General features: G+C 45.7%; 1 protein-coding gene across 2 annotated transcripts; it reads right to left on the reverse strand.

Moving 5' to 3' along the window:
* Window positions 1-4,010: 4,010 nt before the first annotated feature.
* Window positions 4,011-7,895, reverse strand: KRT31 (keratin 31). Of its 2 annotated transcripts, none has more exons than XM_055256544.2 (7): window positions 7,479-7,895; window positions 7,200-7,282; window positions 6,700-6,856; window positions 5,746-5,907; window positions 5,527-5,652; window positions 5,130-5,350; window positions 4,011-4,459 (listed from the first exon to the last, which is right to left on the reverse strand). In XM_055256544.2, the coding sequence occupies exons 1-7, from the start codon at window positions 7,824-7,826 to the stop codon at window positions 4,306-4,308; spliced, it is 1,251 nt and encodes a 416-aa protein (XP_055112519.2). In that variant the 5' UTR covers window positions 7,827-7,895; the 3' UTR covers window positions 4,011-4,305. The 2 variants fall into 2 exon arrangements, with proteins under 2 accessions (XP_055112519.2, XP_055112520.2); XM_055256545.2 differs by having other exon boundaries at window positions 4,306-4,459; window positions 5,130-5,346; window positions 5,523-5,652; window positions 7,479-7,826.
* Window positions 7,896-16,037: the final 8,142 nt, after the last annotated feature.

Below are 16,037 nucleotides of genomic sequence, written 5' to 3' on the forward strand. Positions count from 1 at the left end.
CTTTGAATATAGTATTTCATCCTCACCCCAGAACCTGAGTGTTCAGGTTCCATTTTCATCACCATGTAGCAGAGATGAAGAACCTGAAATGTTGGGAGGAAATTTAACTCACTCAAAATGACACAAGTAAGCAGGCTCCAGTCGGCCTGACCCATCATATTTATTGTGAGTTAGAGAGATGAGACACTGACCTAGGCCAGACTGTGACAAAACATAACAGCTGGGAGAAAATGCAGAAGAGAGATCATGGATTCCAATACTAGCTATGAGCACACAGACAAGACACACCTAGGCTTCAGCACATCACTTTACTCCTCAGCAAACTGGGAGTTTAAAAGGTAACAAATCCCATCTGGGCACAGTGGCTCATGCCTGTAATCCCAGCACTTTGGAAGGCCAAGGCAGGCAGATCAGGAGGTCAATAGATGGACGCCATCCTGGCCAACATGCTGAAACACTGTCTCTACTAAAATACAAAAAATTAGCTGGGCATGGTGGTGGGCACCTGTAGTCCCAGCTACCTGGGAAGCTGAGGAAAGAGAATTGCTTGAACCTGGGAGGCAGAGGTTGCAGTGAGTTGAGATTGAGCCACTGCACTCCAGCCTGGTGACAGAGCGAGACTCCATCTCGAAAAAAAAAAAAAAAAAAAGTAACAAATCCCACAAGCTTATCATGGCATGGCCTGGCTCCTGGAAGTAACAGGATGTGCTTATATAGAGGAAAATGCTGAGCGCTCCTGGACAGCCTGCTGTTCTTCCTGCAGATGCTGGCAGCAGCCTCAGGTCTCAAAAAACTCAAATGATGGCTTTAACTCCAGATGTAAGGATGGAAAAAAAAAAGTGCCTTAGCTCTATCCCATAGTAAACATAAAATTTGCAAGGAAACAGAAAAGAAAAGAAACAGCAAAAATATCCAGGAGATAAGCATAGGGAAAAGTCAAAGGTCAGAGAGTGGTATATCCTGCCAGCTAAGAGTTTAGACCAAGACAGCTCAGGAGGCAATAAAACAGGTCACCAAAGAGCATCAGACATGCCAAATAGCCCAGACAGACAACTGAAAAAGCAGCTGCCCTCCCACCCATCACAAGAGGGGCCTAGGGCCAAAAAGTATCAAATATGCTGAGCAGCCCATACACTTCTGGTGCACAGCTGGGTTTAAAGAAGAAAGAATTTATGGTGTGAAAGACAATAGGACAATGTGCAAATCCTGCTGTTGAACTTAAATCCAAAAAGAAAAAGAAAATGATGATAATATTTTACCCTTAAGAAGCTTAGCTATACCAGCAATAATAAAAATTATCAATAATCCTAATAAAAATATGTGGTCTACAAAGTGTTTCCATAAACAGTTTTCCATGCTTCCTTTGGCAAGTTTATAAAGTAAGTAGAGAAGACGTGGTTATCTCCACTCTACCTTTGGGGCAACTAAAGCTAGGAGAAGCCACATGTCTTATCCAAAGACACAGAGCTATTAAGGTTGTAAATGTCAGAACTAGAATCCAGGTTCAGGTAAATAAGTCTCAACCTAGCTCATTGGAGGCTCATCACCTGCAGAGCTTCTAAAACTCCCAGTGACCAGGCTGAATCCCAGATCAATTAAATCAGACTCCCTGAGGGCAGACTCAAGCCTCAAAAAATTGTTTAAGTTCCCTGGGTGATTTCAAACACAGCCAAGGTTGAGAACCACTGTCCTGCCGTGTGTCTGATGATGATGACAGAGCACCTGGAAATAATTTGCAAGCCACATGGAAATGTTTAAGGGGAGGTGTAGCTACAATGATTGAGATTTTTATGGTTTAAAAAACATGGCAGAATTTACAGATCCTATAAATTTTGCCTCCAGCCAGAATTTTCCTTTATTCCAGGATGCCGTCTCTAGTCAAAGCATGTTTAGAAATTTCTGTTTTGTTAATGTCTGTATCTTTTTAATATCCAGTTTGCTGATAGCAAACCTTTGTCCTTTGAGGATAGGTTTGACTTTTTTGAAGCTGTTCAAAGAGAAACCTTGTGAGTGACGTAGACAATCAATTTGGATCATTTTTAAAACCACCTCCATAGGACTGTGACTCGTAATTGAATCTAAAGGCAGTTCCTGAAAAGACTTGCCAAAAATTAGTGGGAATCTGTGTATAGGGTTCAACAATGTGGATGTACTTAACGCCCCTGAATTGTACATTAAAAATGGCTAAAATGGTAAATTTTATGTTGTACATATTTTACCGCAATAAAAATAAAATCAGAGGGCTGGCAGGGTTGTGTTTCTCTTTCAAGGATCCAGAGGAGAATCCTTGCTTTTTCCAAGGTCTAGAGATGACCTGCATTCTTTGGCTCATGACCCACTTCCTCCATCTTCAAATCCTGCAAGGACAAGGCAGGTTCTTCTCACATCACGTCACTCTGACCTATGTCCATAGTTTCATCTCCTTCTCACTCTTCTGCCTCCCTCTTCCACTTTTAAGAACCCTGAGTCCACTTGATAATCCGAGATAATCTCCCTATCATAAAGTCAGCTGATTAGCAACTTTAATTCCATCTGCAACTTCGATTTCCTTTTTTATGTAATCTAACATATTCCCAGGTTCCAGGAATTAGAACATGAACATTTTGATGAGGGATGGAAGGGACAATTATTCTGTCTACCACAGGAGCTATTAGCAGTACTTTTGTATTATTGTAAAATAATATACATAAGCAAGATGTGGAATAAAGAAACAAGCAACATGAGAGAGAGCCTCTGGACTGAGCTTGACCTTGGGTTTGGAGGAAATCACAGACACAGGATGAATCATAGTAGAGACAGAGTTCCAGGTCAGAGGCTTCTCACAAGCCAAGCAGCAAAGCAGAAATCCAAATCCATCCTGGAACTTGAGTTTTAAAAAGAAGAATCAAGGGAGAAATTATGGTGGAGAGAATCATTGCTTTATGAAAACAAACAAACAAAATATATATATATATATATATATATATATATATATATAATTCCGATTCACTTGATCATTTGAGGACACAGGACTATGTTTCACCCAAGTGGAGTCTGATACCTGCTGGGAAAGCCTGGTGTGGTGGCAAAAGTCAGAGACCTCTGATCCCTTCAGATCAAAATGGCCCTCTATTGTTTCGGGAAGTCTATGCTTAAACACTTCCATGGGTTTTCATGAGAGTCAAAGAAAGATGCCCTTTCTTGATAAACACCAATGCCATCAGGCACCAGCATTGTCCCTTTTGGTACTTAGAGTTCCTTCTAGCACCCACCAGCTGTTCACAGTGCCAGGGGACTGGGCCTTATAATAGCACTACTTGGAGACTAGTTTTATCCCTTTTAACAAATTGTCAATAAGTTGCGGTCAGGAACTGTGTCTTTCTTCATATGTCTCTCCCCATCCCACCACCCAACGTCTGCACAGAGTAGGTATTCAACAGGTACTGGTTGGATTGAATTGAGAAAGGCCAAAGGATCAAATAAAGAGTTGATGGGGTCTCTAAGACCTGGAGTCAGGGAGAGAAGAGAGAAGCTGGAAGCCCAGGCTGATAATGATCGACCCACACAAGGGAAAGGAGGAATTCCTGGGTATAGCAGGGCAGGTCAGAGGGTCTCTTTGCTGGGAAATGCCTGGATCACCAATAACCCAGAATAATACAGCCCTGAACCCAAAACTCCTGCTGAAAGAACATGAGTTTTCCAGAGCTTCTTTCCAGCCCGCAGCTCCTGCCTCCTCCATTCAGATTTGGATACCAGCAGCTCTGGGAGATGTCCGAGTTAGAAGGGAAATCCAAGAATAGCTAAGGGAAGATAGGGACTGCAGCACTAAGCACCTCCACACTCCTTCCCACAGGCCTGCCTGCCTCGCTCCTGGGTCCAGGGCACCAGATTCACCATCTGCCCCCGAGGCATGAAACTGCTGTGGTATCCAAGAGTCAGGCCATTATACGGCCTGTCTTTCAAGTGGCTTTTTATAGCGTACTCAGGTGATGAGCACGTTGAAACAAATGAATACAAATGAAAAAGGCATCTGCTTTGCCAAGGAAATGATATTTATTAGGAGGTTAAAAGGGAGGGCCACTGGCACATCAGAGAGTTCTCTGGGTGAGCATAGGAAGGAACAGACCCCCAGGAAGGAAAGGGTGAGCAGGACAGTCTGGAGTAGTTGGGGAGGCTGCAGGCTTTGGCTGAGTTTCTTGGCTGCCTTACTGGGGCCACTCCAGCCATGCAAATGATGTTTTCAGGCCCCTTTTGTTGAACCAGAGCCAGGTCACAGCTCTGGAGTCCTGGGCCCTGCATCCTTGCTCCTCCGGCATTCCCTAGGTTCTAGCGCACGAAGGAATTGCAGGGTCCACAGCGGGGGCGTGGGACACAGGGTGTGCAGGGGGCAGGAGGGACGCAAGGGGTACAGGGATTGGAGATACAGGGTCCGATGGGCTTGCTGCACGCGTTGGTCGTGGCACAGGGATTGCTGGGCAGACTGGAGACAAAAGAATGATGTGGAAAGGTGAGTTAAGGGAAATTTTAAAATCATATGCCAGAGATATCCCCAAGGGTAAGAATGCCTCTCAGGACTTGGCCTGGCCTAGAACAGAAAAGGCACAGGTTCCCCTGCTACAAAGATAACTCATATTGTTAATGGTCTCCCTGCCATAGAGCACCAAGGTAGGCAGAAACGCTGAAACTCTGATGTCTACTCTCAAATCCATTCATGCCAAACTGATGACATGGAGTGAGTCATTTACCTTCTCCAAGCCCCAGTTTACTTTCCTATAGAATGGAGGGAATACTGATCCAGCCCACCTGGTTGTAATTAGAAGATCAAATCAGGTAGCCTATGGGAATGTACCCACTAGACAATACGGTATTGTAAAAAGTAAGGCATTGATCACATATCATGCAGTCATGCATATTATCATAGTAGAATGCAAAGACTTGGCAGTGCAATTTCAGTTTGTACATCAAACAACTCTTGCTACCAAACCATTTATGTTTTAAATGATGGCCATATTATGTTGTCTGAGTTCTGTTTGAGCATGTCTAGTGTGAAGGCATAATTTCCTTTCCAAGGTATGCAATCTTTGCATGGTGTCTAACTATGACCGTCACATGTGCATCACTTCATCAAACACATCTGCCCATGTACTCACTTGCAGTCCTCACTCTCCAGCAGGCTCCTGTAAGTGTTGATCTCACACTCCAGCCGGGCACGCACGTCCAGCAGCACCTGGTACTCCTGGTTCTGCCGCTCCAGGTCACTGCGGATCTCTGCCAGCTGGGACTCCACGTTGGTGATCAGTCTCTGCACCTGGGACAGCTGGGAGCTGTAGCGGGCCTCGCTCTCCGTCAGCGTGTTTTCCAGGGAGTCTCGCTGTGGTGGGGAAGATCAGGAATGTCAGAGAGCTGCTCCATCAAAGGGTTTCTTCATAGGATTCCAAGGAAGTCACAAGCTCCAAGAGCTAAGGAGAGTGTGTGGCCCCAAGCACATCCCCGGGACTCTGCCTCCCAACTTCCCATCGCTCACCAGCAGGTCTGAACAATACACACCAGGTTGTGCTGGGCCTGTAGCTCTATCTCCAGGGCATTGACCGTGCGTCTCAGCTCGATGATCTCTGCCTGATAGGACTGCAGCTGCTCCGAGCTGGACACCACCTGCTTGTTCAGCTCCTCGGTCTGAAACGCCCAAGGGGAGAAAGGATCAGACCCTGCCTCTGGGGCCCTAGGATAGGCCTTGGGTCCTGAATGGCCTCGTGCTTAGATGCCCACCTGTGTGGTGAACCATTGCTCCACTTCCCTGCGGTTAGTTTCCACCAGGGCCTCATACTGACTCCTGGTCTCGTTCAGCACCCGGTTCAGGTCCACAGTGGGAGCAGCGTCCACCTCCACATTGAGGCGGTCTCCAAGTTGGCAGCGCAGGGTGTTGACCTCCTATGGATGCAGAAAGTACAAGAGTTACTATGCTCAGCAAAGAATGGACTCTAAGGAATGGCATTGCTTGTTGAAACCCTGTTAGTCTATTTTCTCAGAAAAGAAACTTAGAGTGGAGCAGTTTGTGACAGCTCAAGGCACTCCATGTGGCATAGCCCCCTCCCCACCATCTGCTGTGCCATAGCACTTGGCTTCAGAAAAAAATCCCAAAAGTTTGCTTGGATGCCACTGAAGGATGAACTCATTGATGTTCAACTTTCTCAGTTTACAGTTGGCTGTGAGGACCTCAGAATGCAAAAAAAAATAGGCTGTGCAATTTCAGACCATAAATCAAAAAACTCTTGCTGTCAAGTAAGAGGTAAGAGCATGTCATGGCCCCTCCTGAGAGAGAAGAAGCAGCTCACAAACACTCTTCATCAATACTTTGAAAGAGTAGAGACTCACATTTATAAGATTTGATATTTTTTCTTGGCCTTTGCCAAAAAAAAAAAAAAGACTTTGCAAAGCAATAACACTGCAATGTTAGGACTCATTCTACAACTGTTGATCAATTTCAAGCACATGGAGCTGCTCTGAGCAACTCAAATAATGTGCTAGTTTAAAATGAAAGATGTTTCCTGTCTGGGAACATGAACAGGTATTATCTCTCTCCAATTTTTCTCTTGCTGTGATGTTTTTAAAGGAAACCCTCAGACTTGTTCTCATACTCTGCATTCTGCTGCCCCAAATCACTAAAGCTACCCTGAGCCAGAGGCTGAGACAGGTTTGTGCATTTCTCATTTCTAGTCTCACCTGCTCGTGGTTGCTCTTGAGGCAGAGCAGCTCCTCCTTCAGGGACTCCACCTGGGCCTCCAGGTCAGACTTGCACAGGGTCAGTTCATCCAGGATCCTGCGCAGACCGTTGATGTCCGACTCCACCAGCTGCCGCAGGGACAGCTCGGTCTGGTACCTGCACAAGGACAGGGTCAGAGTACTACCTGGTAGATCTTCAAGACTCACAGGAATGATTTTTGATAACCTCATGTGCCTTATCTTTCCACTTTCTGTAATGAATAGGCCCAGGAGACAGAGGTTTCTGAGGGTTCTATCAATACCCAATATTCATCCCAAAACAAACAGATCGATGTGAGTCCCCATCTATTTTTATATTTCTTTGCTTGGTTCTCCCCAATCCTCTGCAGAATCCTTCACAACAGGTGGGTAGATCTGTTTTCAGTACAGCCATGGAAATCCCTTTTCTTTAAAAATTAAACAGAAGAAATGGACACTAGTGCAAATTCCGAACAACTCACTTGGTTCTGAAATCATCCGCAGCCAGCTTGGCGTTGTCGATCTGCACCACAAGCCTGGCATTCTCAGACTTGGTACACAGGATCTGGGGAGTGAGAGTTGGCTTAGTGAGGACTGAAAATAAACGTGAAATCATCAACTTTTTAAAAATGACTTAAGCCATTTTGAAATAAAAGAGGAAGCAAGAATTATGACAGCACAGAAGCAAGAAACACCCTTCTCTATCACAGATAGAATCACAGCAAACTCTCTTGCTTGGAGATGACAGCAATGCTCCTCACCTTCTGCTGGAGCTCCTCAATGGTCTTGAAGTAGGACTGGTAGCTGGGGCACAGCAAGGGCTCCTGCTGCTGGGACCGCTCCCGGATGAGGTTCTCCAGCTCCGCGTTGTCCCGCTCCAGCTGACGCACCTTCTCCAGGTAGCTGGCCAGGCGGTCGTTCAGGAACTGCATAGTCTCCTTCTCGCTGCCATTGAAGGAGCCCTCACAGAACCAGTTGCAGTTGCTCACATTGGCAGGGATGTTGCAGGCCCCGGGCAGGGTGCAGCCATGGCAGCTGGGGGGCACGCAGGGCCGGGAGGAGCAGCTGGTGCGGCAGCTCAGGCTGGGCAGGCAGAAGTTGTAGGGCATGGTGCAGGGAGGGAGGGAGTGAGTGCCTGGCTGAAGACAGAGTCTAAATTCTCCAAGCCACAGAGCTGTGGATGTCCTTCCTCTAGGGAGCATTTATATCCCACTGCAGAGGGTGTGGACACAGTTTGTAATGTCTTTTTTCTTTTTATTTCTTCACTTCTTTTCAAACGCCCTTTCCTTCAGTCTGTTATTTGCCTTCCTCTGAAGAGTGCCTTCTCCCATAAAATTCTTTACTTGGGCTTCTTGCTAAGTCAGGACTCCTCCGCAGACAGTCCACCCATGAAATCAGAGTTCTGTGGTAGGCCTTCAAAGAGGATACACAGTCCAGCCCAAGTATCTGCCCTCATTAATTGAGGTGCTCATCCATCCAATGACATTCTTTTGTGTCACATAATCCTGCAGGCCGATAAACATACTTATGTCCTGGTCCACCTGCCATTTCTAGGGAGAAACACGGATCGGTTCGAGGAAGAAGTTGCATTAAGATGCCACAGTGGACTGTCTTTCCCTCTGCATTTAGAGAAGAATCTTCAAATGATGGAGCATTCCATGCTTTGGAAGCCTTGAGGTGGATGACTAGAATCAATGGAGGACGTGACTGAAAAGATTAGACAGCAATTTGTGTTTTATGGGTCCGCATAATACTTCCCCCCCACCCCTGCATATTACTTAAGAAAATTGTAGGGGAGAGAATGTTAAAGGTAGAGGCTTTGATAACTAGTTTTAGAATAGAGAAGTTTCTGGGGTAAGAGATCGTTTTGAAAGAAGGCTGAAAAGTGCAAACTGAGAGAGCCATAAAAAACGCATTTAAGGCTGGGCACAGTGGCTCACGCCTGTAATCTCAATACTTTGGGAGGCCAAGGGGGAGGATCACGAGGTCTAGAGATAGAGACCATCCTGGCCAACATAGTAAAACCCATCTCTACTAAAAATACAAAAAAATTAGCTGGGCATGGTGGCACCCACCTGTAGTCCCAGCTACTCGGGAGGCTGAGGCAGGAGAATCACTTGAACCCGGGAGGTGAAGGTTGCAGTGAGCCGAGATGGTGTCACAGCACTCCAGCCTGGAGACAGAGCAAGACTCCATCTCAAAAAAAAAAAAAAAAAACGCATTGAAATGATCTAGGAAAAATATTTAGGGGCAGAGAGAAAGGAATAAGGAGGTCTTTGTCAAACATTTCCTAAGGTTATCCATAGTATCCGAACAGAGTAGATGGATATGTTAGGAAAGTCAGGAGATAGCCCAAAGGGGCCTCCACGGCATGAAATCACTTGTAGTTGATCTTTAAATTTCGTATGAATTGACCCTATATTCCATAATATATCCATGTTAGCTTTAATGTTTATATACACATATATATACATATATATATTTTTTTTTTTTTTGAGATGGAGTCTCACTCTGTTGCCCAGGCTGGAGTGCAGTGCCGCGATCTCGGCTCACTGCAAGCTCCGCCTCCCTAATTCACGCCATGAATTGACCCTATATTCCATAATATAGCCTTGTTAGCTTTAATGTTTTTATTTATATATATATATATATATATTTTTTTTTTTTTTTTTTGAGATGGAGTCTCGCTCTGTCACCCAGGCTGGAGTGCAGTGGCGCAATCTCGGCTCACTGCGAGCTCCGCCTCCCGGATTCATGCCATTCTCCTGCCTCAGCCTCCCAAGTAGCTGGGACTACAGGTGCCCACCACCACACCTGGCTAATTTTTTGTATTTTTAGTAGAGATGGGGTTTCACTGTGTTAGCAAGGATGGTCTCAATCTCCTGACCTCGTGATCTGCCCACCTCAGCCTCCCAAAGTGCTGGGATTACAGGTGTGAGCCACCGCGCCCAGCCGGCTTTAATGTTTTTTAAAAGCCCCTTTTAAATTTCCAGTTAAACTTTCAAATACTTTGCCCAATTCTCTAAGAGAAACGGATACGACAGGAAGATGTACCATATTCTGTCCTGGGCTTCCCATCTCCAGCCTGACTGGAGATGCCACCTGCTTTAGGAACCAAAGGTCTAAAGGTACCAAAGGAGATCTCTGTGGTTGTGTAATTAAATCCAAAGACCTGGGCACTGGGAAAGAAAATGCTGAGCACGGCATGAGCAAGAGGGTTTTGAAAGGCAAGCTAGAGTCATTTGGGGTTGCTTTGGGAGGTGAAGGAAGGCACTAGAAGATCTGAGGAAGAGGTAGCCAAAGTTCTGAATATATAAAAGTTGCATAATTATAGGCACCATCAGGTACCACCTGCATCTCAGGAGGCAGCACCTCCATCTCCACTGTGGCTTTGGCTGCCAGCCAGAGCTGCCGTTTTATTGACAACTTATTGGAGTGCTTCTCCCATTGAGCTTTCATGATGGTACTCATGTCGCACTCTGCTTGAGTCTCAGATAAAAGGTCCTTCATCTACACTCACCAAGACCATTATCACTGCTTATTATAATGCTATTCAGATGAAAAGTCCCACAGCACTACAAAGAAGATCTAGACTTATCATAAAATCAATACTTCTTTGTTTCCTTGCAAGACAATTAAAGGGAGAGAAATAGGCAGGTCTACAGGCTGTTACCCCGAGACTCTCCAGAGGAAGGACGCAAGGCTAGGTGGCAGCTGTCTGTGGGGAGCTTCTGTCTCATTTCATCTGGGCTTGGGATGAATGGAAAGGCTCATGCATCTGATTGATGAGCACTAGCTTGTAGATGACAGCGCAGGCCTTCTGCTTCCTAACTCTTGTCAGCCTGCTCCAAGCACTGGCTTTCCAGCAAGCAGCTATTTCCTCAGCCCTTTCTTCTTCCCCAGCCAGGGAGGCTTTAACCTAAGCCCAAACTAAATGCCAGCAGTATTCTCCAAGCTCTTGGGTCCTATCTACTGATTGGCTAGCATAGCCTCCTGGAGACTGTAGTCAAAGAAGAGTGTTTAGGCTCTAAGTATGAGAAGATTCAAGGATTGGATTGACAAGAAAGCAAACATAGAATTTTTGTACAATGCAGAGGATCAGAGAAATGGAAAGAGATGGAGACAAGGAGAGATAACAAGAAAAAGAAGAGACAGGGAAGAAAGTTGGGAGGAATCCTCAGAATCATGCAGCAAATCAGACAAAGTTAGCCCAGCTTCTAAGGGGCTAACCTGGAAAATGCAAAGCTGAGAAGAAGCCAAGACAAAATAAGCCAATAGACTGAGGAGTGGCCCACCGTGCTGAGTGTCCCGCAAGGCATAAATGGAGTTGACTCATAAAAGATCTATGGACACGGGACTACAGCTTCTGAGGCCTCTGAAAGAAGTGACATTGTTCCAAGGTGTCCAGACCAAAGCATCACCTCTGTGATCCAGCTTGAGATTTGTTTGTGGCTGAGAAATATACTGCCATCTACACACAGGCAGTGTAAAGTCTAAAAGGAGCAACACTGCCTGTTCCTGAAGGAATAAGGAGTGGGAAGAGAAGAAAGGAGAAATGCAGCAGGGAGAGTCAGTCCTGCACTGGCTGCAGGTCATGGCCAGTCAGCAGCCACACAGAAGATGTAGGGGAGAACAAGCAACCCCTGTTATCTTCTGTTTACTCCTAGATATTCCTTTTTCTCCCTGCTGGTTGCCCTGAAGAATGTGAAATGGCACAAGAATTCAGGATGGGGACCACAGACAGACTAGCTGGTGAGTAAACACAATGCTGCCATCTCTTGTGAATCTAGCCTCTTTCTTGCAGTGTTTTCAAGATCTCAATGTGCTTGAGTGAATTTGCTCCTTGAATTAATGGGGAAAATGGGACCCCAGGGTTATAAGGTCCCCATGACCTCACACAGGTGAGGGGTAGAATTCATGTATTCTCTTGGTTTCCTAGTTGGAATACTTGCAAATTTTTTTCATTCAAGGAGAAATTGAGCAGTCAATGGACTATCAAACCCACATTCATTATCTAGTTCAATTTAATTCAGAAAACATTTATTAGATAGCTTTGCTATGCTGAGCATATGACTAAACTAAAATAGAAGAACCATAGTTCTGGTGAAAAAAAAAATGTCTTTTTATGAACAATTCAGGCCAAGATGGGTCCCCAATATATATGAGAAATAGACAGAAGTTAAGGAAAGGAGATATTTAGAAGGTGTAAGATGGACATTTAGAAATATGTTTGTATTCAGTGTAAATAGAAAATGGGTACTGGGTGCAGTAGCTTGCATCTGTAATCTCAGCACTTTGGGAGGCTGAGGTTGGAGAATCACTTGAGCCCATGAGTTCAAGACTAGCCTGGGCAACATAGCACGACCCATGTCTCCAAAAAAATATTAAAAATGAGCTTCAAAATTAGCCGGGCGTGGTGGCACATGCCTACAGGCACTTGGGAGGCTGAGGCAGGAAAATCGCTTGAACCCAGGAGGCAGAGGTTGTGGTGAGCGGAGATCACGCCATTGCACTCCAGCCTGGGCAACAAGAGCGAAACTCCATCTAAAAAAAATAAAATAAAATAAAATTTAAAAATAAGCCAGGCTTGGTGGAGCACACTTTAGTTCCAGATGCTCTGGAGGCTGAGGCAGGAGAATTGCTTGAGCCCAGGAATTTGAGGTTACAGTGAGCCATGATCACACCACGGCACTCCAGCCTGGGCGACAGCAAGACCCCATCTAAAAATTAAAAATAAATAAAAAGAAAACTGTACATGTGATATTATGGGCATTAGTCACTTGTTGAACATCTACTGTGTGCTTGGCACAGTCCCAGGGGCAGGGGACATGGTGGGGAGTGGGGGTATGTCATGTCCCTGCCCCCAGGAACTCTGAGTCCTGCTGAGCAGTCAGGTCCACAGCTAGCATAATGTAATGTGATTGGGCCTTCACCCAAAAATATCTCCTTCCCCTACCCACTCCATTTCTTCCTACATCCACCCCTGACCCAAACCCCATTCAGGGCATTCCAATCCAGCTCATGATTTTCAGCCACACGGCGAGGGGATGAAGCCATTTCAGGTTATGCACTTGATCCCAAAGAGTTGTTTGTGCTTCGCTCTCTAAGTGGCTCATAAGCAGAATTCAGAGAACTGTTCTCATTAGAATCTTGTTCCCTTTAATAATCTAGTCTTCAGCCAGGCAGGGTAATGAATTGTTTTGGCATCTGGTTCTTGTTGCTTTGGGGACCACAGGAGAGGTGGTGGTGATGGCCCATCGCTTCAGCCCTGTGGCATCCCCACAGGATCCATGGGCATCAAGGTAAGTTTCAAAGCAAATGAAAGAGGCTTTTGCCAGGTGCAGTATAAGAAATCATTCCAGGGATGTGGTGTGGGCAGAAAAAGAAAAGCACCCACAGTAAATTAAGCAAATTGACAGAGGAAATAGAAAGGGGAATAAGGCTGGTGGAGGGAAATGGAGGGAGCACGCAGTCCTGCTGGTGAGTGGACACAGTTGTGCCTCCTTGAGACCAGAGAAACCTCCTGAGGGCAGAGGGCCTTGGAGACCAATGTGAATGACTGAGGCAGGTTGTATAGGATGTCCAAGAACCAGGGAGGAAGGAAGGGAAAGGGAGGTTTGGATGCAATAACCAGCATCAAATGGGGGAGCCTCCAGGTGATGGTCAAAGGCCAGAAGCTGAGTCTAAAATGCTGATGGGGGACAGCACCAAGAAGGTAAACTCTAGGGAGATCCCAGACCCTAGGATGCCTTTCCCGTAAAATCCATCCAGGATTTCAGAGTGGTCTGAACGTGAAGTTTTATCCACATGTACCTCCAGCAAGGCCCTCACAGTTGGGAATAGGGAAAGAGCAGGGAAACAGAAATGAGAAGACTTGGGGTTGAGTGCGTGGAACTGCCCCTCACCTGCTGTGAGGTGCGGAGGGGTCATTTCACCTCTCTGCACCTGTACTTCTCCCTCTGCAAGATGGGGATTGTGACGTCTGTTCCCCTCTCTCAAGGTTGTTTGGGGCCTCCATTTGGATACAACACAAAGTACCTTAACAAGTACTTTGTAAATGGTGAAACAATGAACATCTATAGGGATTCTGTTTCCCTCCTCCTCTTTCTCAATAGACAAGGTGGTTTTACAATGGCAGGAGGTGAGTTGAGCTTCCTTGGCAACTCCCAGTTTCTTAAAATTGCCAGTCCTCAAGCTTCAAGATCCTGTGAGATACTAAAGAACTTTTATTCCTTGTACCACCGTTTGTGGCATAAATTCTCAGAAACGTTTCTTCTAACGTAAACATACTCATTTCCTTCAAGGAAAGGAATCAAAACAATGGGGTCATTATGATTCTATCATCCTGTTGACAAAATCTGAGACTTGGCCTCTGTAAAGCACAGTGGTTAAGAGCACAGTTGCTGGAGGCAGGATGCTTGAATCTGAATCCTGGCTTCACCACCTAATAGCTGTGTGACCTTGGGCATGTTACTTAACCTCTCTGAGTCTTGGCTCCTTATCTGCAAAATGAGGAAACAATAGCATTGGCTTTCTAGGATTGTTGTAATGATTAAATGAGTTTACCCATATGACTGTAGCTATAATTTAGACCAGTGCCTGGCTCATAGTAAGAGCTTGATGGATATATGATTCTATGACGATGATGATGATGATGAAGCTATATGATCTGATGATGATGACGATGATGATGATGATGATGATTCTGGTGATGGTGATGGTGATGGTAATGATGACCTGTGTGGTTTCCAGGGCAACTCTTCACACACAGAAACACACAGACGTGCGTGCACACACCCACACACACACATACTGTCTCATCAAAGCTAATCTTTTAATTAGAAATGAGAGAGCACTGGATGTGAACTTAAGAAACACAAGTCAATCACCCTGGGGCCCCACTGACTCACTTTATGTCACCAGCAGAATCCCTCAACCACTGAATGACTCACCTTCTCTCTCTCTCCCTTAAATGGGAAGGACAATGCTTGCCTACGCCGTCATGGTAGAAGAATAAGTGGGTTTATTTTGTCAGACAGCTTTGAACTTGTTGGATGAAAGGAGCTATTTAAGTACAAAGGAGGTGAGGGCAGCTGGGTCAGTACTAAATTAAGACTAATCGAGATGGCTCTTCATTATTGAGAGCTTCTCTTGGGTAGGTGCCCAAGGGGTATGTCACGTGTGCCAAAACAGTTTTACCACTTGAGAAAAAGAACAGAGGAGGGGAGGGTGTGGCAGCCTCTGACCCTTCTTGGGCTTCCTATGCTGGAAATTCCAATGTCTCAAGCAGATCAGTCCTATGTACATGGGCAGTGACCAACAAGTAGGACGCTGGGCTTGAGAGCAGTTGGAAGCAGAGCAACAAGATTCTCACTTAAGCTCCCTCCAGCCTTGGGGCTCGGGACTGTGGTCACTCCAGCACCAGAGCTCTGTATCAGGAAGACCTGGATTAAACCAGAACCAGCTGTACTTGTAAATTTTTCAGCAAACTACAGTGATTCAGAGAATTCACAGAGCAGAAAGGGAAGAGCAAAACCAGCTCCTAGAGTAGGTTTGGTGGTTCCACTTCAGTGCCTGTGGCTTCACTGATCAGTAAGACTTAGCAGGGACGTACAGAGTTGGGGGGGCTAGAAGACCTCCTACAGCCATCTCAACCAGCCCTGTCAGTTCCCTAAGTGTTCCCCTCAACATCCCCATCAGTGATTCTGAAGCCTCTGCTTGTCTCCAAGGATGGGGAACTCATTGCTTCTCTTCTCTGGCCAGCTGTGATGCTGAATTCTGGGGATGTGCTGATTCTCAGCCATGGCTATCAAAATATGGAGCTTTTGATTCATGTTCTACCGTCTGCAAATTCCAAGCTGGACAGTTGCCAGAAGGACTCACCAATGGGGGTTACTGGGGAGATTGGATGGGTCAGCTTGTTTGGGCCTTTCTAGACTGATAGAAATAACCATCAAGTAACATTTTCAGAGTTTTGCAATGTAAAAGAGAAAGGCTCTATTCTGATCTGATGGTATGAGGGATTCCTCACTGGAGGACATATCAGGAGGGCAAGGCCTGCCCTTTCTGTAGAGGGTCTGGCTAGTCAAGGGCTCATTCCTCAAATAAACTTCCTAACCCAGTGTTTCTCAAACTTGAACCAACATCAGAATCACCTGCAAGTCATGCTAAAGCAGACTGCTGGTTCAGAAAGTCAGGGGTGGTGCTCAAGAATGTGCATGTCTAGCAAGTTCTCAGGTAATGCCAGTGCTACCAGCTGGTGGACCACGCTTTAAGAACCACTGTCCTAAACCTTCTCATGTTTAATTTGTTTCCCCCTC

This window comes from Symphalangus syndactylus, chromosome 20, assembly GCF_028878055.3.
Source record: "Symphalangus syndactylus isolate Jambi chromosome 20, NHGRI_mSymSyn1-v2.1_pri, whole genome shotgun sequence".
Taxonomy (NCBI): Eukaryota; Metazoa; Chordata; class Mammalia; order Primates; family Hylobatidae; genus Symphalangus; species Symphalangus syndactylus.

Coding starts and splice junctions, on each gene's coding strand:
- KRT31 (XM_055256544.2), bottom strand. CDS start 7,826: ATGCCCTACAACTTCTGCCTGCCCAGCCTGAGCTGCCGCACCAGCTGC. Junction 6,857..7,199: donor GCGGATGATTTCAGAACCAA/GTGAGTTGTTCG, acceptor GTCCTTGTGCAG/GTACCAGACCGAGCTGTCCC. Junction 5,351..5,526: donor TACAGGCCCAGCACAACCTG/GTGTGTATTGTT, acceptor TCCCCACCACAG/CGAGACTCCCTGGAAAACAC.